Raw genomic sequence first — 8,746 nt, 5'->3', positions numbered from 1 at the left:
AACGTGGTACTTTCTCACACACACACACACACAAGCATGCACGGGCCACACTGTCAGCCAGGCTGTTCAGTGCCCTCAGCAGTTTGGGCTTCGCCTGTCACTTTTCTCTCCCCTGCCCCTTCTGGGGGTTTGTAAAGAATAAATTGAAGAGGACTGATGCTACGGAAGCTTTTGGGATGAGGAGCACAAATGGCCTTGTAGTGCTCCACGGCGACGTACAGATGGACTCCTCCATTCAATAAGCTTGAGCAGAAGTCCATCTCCACGGCATGCCAGAATCGCAGAGCTTGTTTTGTGTTCTGAAGAGGACAATCTGTTGATGCAACATATTGGTGTTCTTTTCTTTCTTTCTTTCTTTTTTTTTGTAAAAGCACTGACAGAGCAGTCTGAAATATTGGACCAGTCAGGTTTGAATGATGTACGGCAAATGTTCTAATGAAAATCAAATGACGATCAAACGTTTAAATGTTTCGAAGTGATTCTAACATAATGCACACTGCTGACAATGCCAGTTTCAGTTGAATGTAACAAATCTGCTGCCTTTATTTTGTGACTTCTGTGATGGTCTTCTTCTATGTTCACCAGCCAGTCTCTAACTGTGTCTGTCTGCCGTTGGCTGCTGGGCAGGAAGTGTGCTGTGGCTAAAAACAACACCATGAGAGCAGCGAGAGTGAACCAAAAAAGTAAAGTTGCTAAAACAGTGAGCTGACTCTCGCTATAAGTGAGCCAAGGTTGCAGATTGGGTTGATACATCATTACGTGCGACCCCTTTGACATTGCCCACCACAAGCTACTGGTCACACCAGATCAACCAATGCCGCACGAGAGTGTATTGAAATTAGCAAGGGTGTGTTTGAGTTCTTGTGAATTTTTTCATTTGTGAGAAAAAGAATGTGTTAGTTCTTCTTTCAGAAGTTACCGAGTTCGCTTTAAGTTTGTCTCCAGAATGTCAGTCTGACCAGTAAAAGCAGCCTTGTCACCATACAAACTCTCTTGGCCCGCGTGGGTGCAGCTGAAGGCAAGGCAAGAACGTCAAGCGGAAGACTGACAGACGCCAAATAACTAAACGACACACAGGAGGCCCCTGAGCTGAAAGGGAAAGAAAATGTCATGCTACCTTCAGTCTCCACAGATAAAAAGATTTGAAATGAGAAACATGGCTTCTCTAAAGCCTCACTGCAGCTGCCACCTGAAGATAGATAGATAGATAGATAGATAGATAGATAGATAGATAGATAGATAGATAGATAGATAGATAGATAGATAGATAGATAGATAGATAGATAGATAGATAGATAGATAGATAGATAGATAGATAGATAGATAGATAGATAGATAGATAGATAGATAGATAGATAGATAGATAGATAGATAGATAGATAGATAAAGTATTTCTGATTCTGATAGATTGTATTGTTTCTAATCATACATATTTGATCATGCATTCTGTTGCTCAATTGGAACTGCTTAACTGTGGCATTTCCAGGGTGAAGGGTTCGATTCCCACTGGGGCCACCCATGCTTGTGCCAAAAAAAAAAATATATATATAAAAAAAGGTTCACTCATGATAATCTAATGAAGCCTGGATAAAAGCATTCACACATCCTCCACATCTCCTGTTCTGTAACTCAACTACAAGCTTTTTATAGCGCAATCGATGGGAATAGGTGTATATATCACAAATGAATATAAATATTTGGATCTTTTTGTTTTTGTACCATTTGGCAATATTACATCTCGGCGCTCGCTCGCTCATAAATTTCCATCTCTCTCATCCCTCCTCTCTCCCCGGGTTTCCCACGGGAGGTGCCAGACGGCCAGTAATTTGGTTGTCTTGGCTCGTCTGGAGTAACACCTGCCCCCTCTCTGGGGGAGGGAGAGAGCCTTTCAGCCAGGAGCACACATGTAGCCTACCACTGCCTTTAGCTGCTGACCACTGTGTGTGTGTGTGTGTGTGTGTGTGTGTGTGTGTGTGTGAGAGAGAGAGAGAGAGAGAGAGAGAAAGTGTGTGTGTGTGTGTACAGGGTGAGTTTTCTTCTATCTGCTTGGGTTTACACTTATTTCACCCTGCGTTGTGTGTGTGTGTGGGTGTGTGTGTGTGTGTGTGTGTGTGTGTGTGTGTTTGTACAGTTTGTAATGTGAGTATAGGCGTGTGTGTGTGTGCGTGCGCGCGTGTGTTCAGGAAGCGGTCCGAAAGCGCGCAGCGTATGTGTGCTGATTTGCACCCCGCGCGTGTGCGTGTGCTCGCGCGCGTACGTGCACCTGACGTCATCCTGTACCGTATCCATCATTCCAATCAGTTGAATGTTAGCAACGGCCGTCACGCTGTTAGCTGTTAGCGCTTTTTTTTGTACATTGCAAACTCAAAAAACCTTCGTGACTTTCTTTTTTAAAATATGTCAAAACAGGAAAGGGATTCTTTTTTTTTCAAGTATTTCCGTTTTAATTAAAAATAACACCGGAAAATATGAAAAGTTTGTCCATTAGAAACCAGCTGTCACACAATACCTCTACTACAAAAGATCTGCATAAAGCAACAAGTAGCCTACACAACCCTGAAGAGACAGAAAATCTTTGGATAGAGGATATGTTTTTTTTTTTTTTCCTTCACTAGAAAATTACTTATTGGATTTCATAATACAAAGCAGAGACAAATAAATAAATAAACCAATTCATTAAAATAATAACATCAAAACATTGAAGATAATAAATTCAGACTACTCGAAATAATTAGTATTTTTTGGTAACAGCAAAAAAAAGAGGTTTGCTTCTGAATCGTATGATAACCCCTTGGTGGTAGAAACTGTTTGACATAATCATTCTTCACATGATTACATTATTCTGTCAGTGAAACAAATTCTTAAATTGAATGATTTGTTTAGTTTTTTTTTTGTTTTTTAAGCAGCCCAATTCCAATTCCTCGAGCAACCTCTTAACACAACAATTTAGGGAAATAGACATGTATGGGGCCATCGAACCCCATCTTGAAGTGCTTATCGTTGCTATTGATAGACAATAGACGTGACATTAAAAACAAACAACAACAAAAAAAAAGATAATGACATACATCAAACATACATCAAACGAATAAATTATGCTATGGATTAACAGAAAGTGCCATTTTTTTTAAGAGTAGAACACCATCACTTTCCAAGTTCAATTTCACAGCCTAAAATATAGAAGCAACAAACAATATACATTTATACAAAAAGACGCCAGCCTATGATATCAACAGAAATAAATTAGCCTTAAATATTAACACAATTAAATAAATAATTCCATACACTTTTAAAAAAATGATTAAGGTCACAATTTTATATGTCATAAGTGGCACTTATGCATTGAATCTTTTTTTTTTTTTTTTTCTTCCTTTACGGAAAACATCATCTAAACTAGATCTAAAGCAGCTATCTCGTTTACATCCTTTCACTTCGATCGGGAAAAATGCCCCAGTGTTTGTTTGACTAGACCTCAAATTGATACAGTGAGGGCAGGACTTCGTTTTGAGGCTGAGGTGTATTCACGACATTAGGTGGGGGGGGGTTATACTAATGGCACGTGTGAGGGCGATTTAATGTGGAGATTCAAGTTTCTCTGAAAACCAGATTCTTGATATTCATGATAACCCCCCACACACACACACACACACACACACATTTTCTACTCTCCACTACATCGCCGTTGGGAGGGAAACATGAATGCCTGCGGGGGGCTCACACAGCCCACCCTCCCCCACTGTATATCGGAAAAGAATCATTTTTCTCATTATTGCATCTAACAGCTCAAACGACTCGGTCGCTTGTTGCTTTTGTTCAGTGAGCGGTCTGGACTGAAAGTTGAGGCTTTCCTTTCATTCGGAACTTTAATAACCAACACTGGACTCACGCTGGGGGTCAACTCAGTCAACTATAAGGTATGGCAAAGTCCCAGCATCTGGGGGACAAGACGGTTTCATTTGGTGGGAGAAATTCTTTACTAGATGTTGGCCCTGAAAGTTTTTTTTTTGTTTGTTTAACGATTTCAAGTTTGCTGATTTAGTAAGCATGTTGCAGCCTAATTAAAACCTCGAAGATTTCAAGTCAAAGCAACATGGGAGCTCATGTCACAGGTGTTATAGAGACCGATATATCCGACGTTTCATATCAGCCAGTTAGGAGGTTTCTTCACTCAGTGAGTCCTGACTCACCCGGAAATTGATCAATTTAAAGGTAGTGAATGAGTGCACAAAATATCTATGAAAAGCTGCAAAAAAACAAAAACAAATACTGGGTATCTGCTTTACAAGTCTCCGTTCTCAGTCGACCCTAACTGCCAACCTTGCCATATCAATTGACGCCCAGCATGCGCTTGAGTCCAGTCTACCAACCCAACCAAACCCTTTCTGTCTCATGGTGGGGGGGTGGGGGGTGGGAGTCACTTTTAGACATCCAGCACGTGATTGAGATATGAGATGTAGCATATAGCCAGTCTGAGGATCTCGATCTTGGAGAGTTTCTTGTCCGGGGGCAAGGTGGGGAGTAATTTCCGCAGCTCCGCGAAGGCCACGTTGAACGCCTCCACTCGGATCCTCTCCCTGGTGGCGTGGGCCGAGCGGTACTTTGCCGTGGCCCTCCGCCTCCTCCTCTTCTCCTCCCTGCTCAGGGGCTGGTCGGCTTTGCATTTTGGCCTGTCCTCGCCCTCCGCCGGCTCGTCCGAGGCGCAGCCGGCCGAGTTGAGGCCGTTGAGCATCGTCTCCGGGTCGGACTGAGTCCAAGAGAGGTCGGCCTCAGCCTGGTCCGGGCTCAGCATCATTTTTATTCTCCGGTGTTGGCAGTCAGTCCTCCTTAAAAACCTGCAGAGTGGACAAAACCAACTATTAAAACACTGTTTTAGGCTATTCTATTCTTAAAAATATCATCCCAATGCAACCCTGTGTGACATCTGGATTTCTATTGTAAAGATTTCTGAATGTTAAATAACCAGCCTCCAGTGTATATCTTCTTAATAAGTCTGTTGTTAATCGAAACTCACGAAGAATACACAACAAATATGAAGAAATGGCAATTAAATGTAATTGTTTTCAGTGTTTTCTGCCACCCTGAGGCCCCACTATGAGAAATCCCATAGCGGGTCCTGGTTTGGGTGCCAGGGCCCCCCATAAATCCGAACGTAGTCTACGTTCGTTGCATAATAACATTAAACTCCATAAATAATGAACGGCTCGTGTAATGGTTAATTTATTAAAGCCTAAGGCCTTCAAAAGAGCCGAACAATTAAGAAAAACATCGCATTTTTAAAGTGTGGCGTTTGATTTTTCTTTCAAATGATTCTTTTTGATTTGATGCCCCCCCCCAAACAAAATCACGCAAGTTGTGATCACTTATGAAGGAGAAACTCCCTTTTTTTGCGTGAATTAACATAATCAGAATTGGCCATCTGTCACAGTGTGATGAACACATCTGCTTGGCTGAGGCCAGAGTGACTTGACAGCATGGAGGCATAAGACGGCAAAAATAATGTAGACATCTGCTGGACATGAAATTATTGGAGCTATTGTGTTTTAATAAAACGAGGTTAGTAAAAAAAAAAAATATATATATATATATATATATATATATATATATATATATATATGTATATATATATATATGTGGCTGCACATAAAAATACAAAAATAGATGATGGAGGCACAAACATTTAAAAACAAACTGATGTGTCATTTTTTCAAGTGTGTGTAGAATGTTTTTCCCCCCACATTTGACACTCACCTTGACAAAGAGTTGGGAGGCAAAAAAAAAAAAAAAAAAAAATCTCGAAACGAACTTAAAGGCGCTCTTGAGCGGAGCTTTCAACTCCAAATTAACTCATATTCCACCGGCCAAAACAACCATCAGACGCTAAAGACACGGACCCTCGGCCTCACGGATAAGAAAAACAACAACCAAAAAAAAAAAAAAAAAAAAAAAGACAAGAAAGAAAAGAAACTAGTTGTTTTACTTTTTTTCAGCTGCGAACTTGCAACATGGGAATCACGCGGGGTCAAACGTCAAGCCAGGAAATGTTTCTGCAGATCAAAACAGTCTGGAGCCTTAAAGTCTTAGAGATGATTAGTGATCGCTCGATTAAAAAAAAAAGAAAAAAAAGAAATGACAGTAAAGATGTGAGCAGGGATCAGTCAGCATCCCCCCCCCCCCGTGTGATCCCAGCGATGGAGAGACAATAGAAGAGATGGGCAGATAGTGGAGAAAGTGCAGCCAGGGCTACTCGTCCATCCGCCTGTGGAAGATGGGGAGAAAGGTGCGAGATAAGCGAGGCTCTCCCGTGTCAGGAATCAGCGGATCGGAAGGCAATTCACAGATAATCCCCCTCTTTTTCCTCCAGTCTTTCCTCCGCCGAGTGTCATATGCGAGATAAGATCCAAACGATCCCGACTAATAAAGGTTCACTTCAGGGACGGAGGGGATGGAATATATTTGAGGAATGGTATTGTCTAACACCGCCCCCTCCCTCCCTCTCTCTCTCTCTCTCTCTCTCTCTCTCACACACACACACACACTCACAAACACACACCTCCTCCCTCTCTCTTCACGCCCCTCAGCCCTCAAGCGCTCTCCCTCCCGTGGGAGCAGTGGGCAAAGGGAAAAAGCAGAGATGTGTGCATGATAAAAGATGGAAAAAATAAATAAATGCGTGTGTCCGTGTTGTGAGTTTGTGCACGTGCGCCCGTTTTCGGTGACTAGTAATGATTAAAAAATGTTCCTGTTTTTTTTTTTTTTGTATTGTTTTTTTTTTAAGTGCAGGTGGAGAGAGGAAGAGAGAGGGAGATTTTCACCAATACACAAATCTGGTAAGCTCGACAGTCAGAAGTCCATCCTAAAATGGCTTTATTTTTCTACATTCTCGTTGTCATGTATGATGATAAGATGAGATGAGATGAGATAGGGAGATAAGGGATCGTTTTACCCAAGGGGAAAATTCAACAACAGTTCAGTGAGGGCAGTAGATGGAAAATGCAAACGCTGCCTGCTTGTTTGCGTCATTTTGGCTTTTGGAAAATAATAAAAGTGCAGCATTTTTAAATCAAACTTTTATTTTTAGAATGATTTACTAAGCATCGGTGTTTTAAATGTAGGCCTATGTTCCAAGCCGGTAAACTTTGTTCATATTTGATTCCTTGTTTCCATAGCGATATTGTGAATTTACTCCTTTGCCTGTGTTTGATTTGTCACTACTGTAACAGTTTTTAATGCTTCCAGGTGTACAGTATGTAATACCAGTTTATGAGGTACTACTGGTTGAGAGTTTTAGACATCTTGAGTCTGGCTACTGCCACACCTGTGGGTGGGACTAAGACCTGTATTTCTTCTGTTTTATATACCTGACCATTAGTATCATTTTGCCTTTTGAACAAATATAAAAGTGACTGAACTCTATTCTCCACCCTTTTTAGACCTGGCATCAGCTCGCTAAATCACTGTGCTGTCTGAGATTTAAATCCAAACTTTTTCATATTTGATTTCTGCTGGACCGATAGAAGCAATAAAGATAAGATACTTTTTTTGTAGCTTTTGTAAAAGAATAAAAGTGTAGAATTTTCCAATAAAATCTTTTTTAGGGTGATTTAGACAGCTTCAGAGTTTTAAATTGATATTCTGTGCTTTCTAAGATTTAAATGTAACTTTCTTTGTATTTGTTTTTGATGATTCTCACTGTATATAATATCAATCTGCAGTTGTGGGAGAACTACTCCTAGGCTACTTGAAGTATGAAAGTAAAATGGTTCTGCAGATCTATTATTATTGAAGACATTATTAGATTATTAATACCGATGCAACAATGTGTTTACTGTTGTAACTGCTCGAGGTGGAGCTAGCTTTAACTACTTGAGATACTGTTAGCCAGTTTATTCCACCACTGCTAATTTGTGAAGAGCACCATCGCTTTCCTTAGATGTGTGCATTTATCCAGTCGGCTGCAACCACACCTATGTGGGCTTAAGATGTTCTGCTGCCCTCTGTTGCACCTGTCACACATTTAGGTGTGCACTGATAGTAGTCGATAGAAGAAGGCTCTTAAATACATCCAGATCAAACTGAAAATGTTTTTTATAGTGTAGATTTAGATGTGTTGGTGGTGTTGTCTATGTTTATATATGGCATATTGGCACAACTCTGCAGGGCCAGAGCAACGCTTTTTAAAGGAAACTTGATGGATGGTCTGAAGTTTGTCTTTTTTTCTTCTTGTCCTCCTCCCATCATGCATCTCTGTGCCCGGTGGCACCACCAGCGTCGGGTCAGGAGGGCATGGTTCCAGAGGAGGGGCAGTGGCCAGTGAGTGTGGGGACTAGCTGCGCCTAACGAGGTGATTAAAACGATAAGGGGAAGCACGGATGACTTGCCGTGGCCCGCAGCCACCGCCATGCTTATTGCCACCACCGCACACACACACACACACAAACACACACACTGTGAGTGAGAGAGAGAAGTACTACCACAGTGCCAGAAGGACCACATCAGTGAAAACTCAGCATGTGTGTGTGCGAGAGAGAATGTGTGTGTGTGTGTGTGTGTGTGTGTGTGCACATGTGTGTGAGATGACGGACAGCTCGCCTTGGGCTCCGGCCGGGTCCGTGGAGTGTGTGTGACACAGAGAGACTCACAGCGGGGTGTATCGGAGACATGTCAGGACCAGGAGACAGAGGCCTTCTGACAGCTGGAGCCCACGGACACACACACACACACACACACACACACACACACACGGCCC

General features: G+C 41.9%; 1 protein-coding gene across 2 annotated transcripts; it reads right to left on the bottom strand.

Annotated features, from left to right (window-relative positions):
- Positions 1–2,420: 2,420 nt before the first annotated feature.
- LOC122872259 (helix-loop-helix protein 2-like) lies at positions 2,421–6,439 on the bottom strand. Of its 2 annotated transcripts, none has more exons than XM_044188232.1 (2): positions 5,978–6,439; positions 2,421–4,832 (listed from the first exon to the last, which is right to left on the bottom strand). In XM_044188232.1, exon 2 carries the CDS (start codon positions 4,790–4,792, stop codon positions 4,421–4,423), a length of 372 nt encoding a protein of 123 aa, XP_044044167.1. In that variant the 5' UTR covers positions 4,793–4,832; positions 5,978–6,439; the 3' UTR covers positions 2,421–4,420. The 2 variants fall into 2 exon arrangements, with proteins under 2 accessions (XP_044044167.1, XP_044044165.1); XM_044188230.1 differs by having other exon boundaries at positions 5,749–6,437.
- Between the last annotated feature and the right edge of the window lie 2,307 nt (positions 6,440–8,746).

The sequence above is a fragment of the Siniperca chuatsi genome, linkage group LG24 (assembly GCF_020085105.1).
Source record: "Siniperca chuatsi isolate FFG_IHB_CAS linkage group LG24, ASM2008510v1, whole genome shotgun sequence".
NCBI classification, from domain to species: domain Eukaryota; kingdom Metazoa; phylum Chordata; class Actinopteri; order Centrarchiformes; family Sinipercidae; genus Siniperca; species Siniperca chuatsi.
The sequence above is the reverse complement of the archived record's forward strand: the minus strand, read 5'-3'. Positions and strand labels throughout refer to the sequence as shown.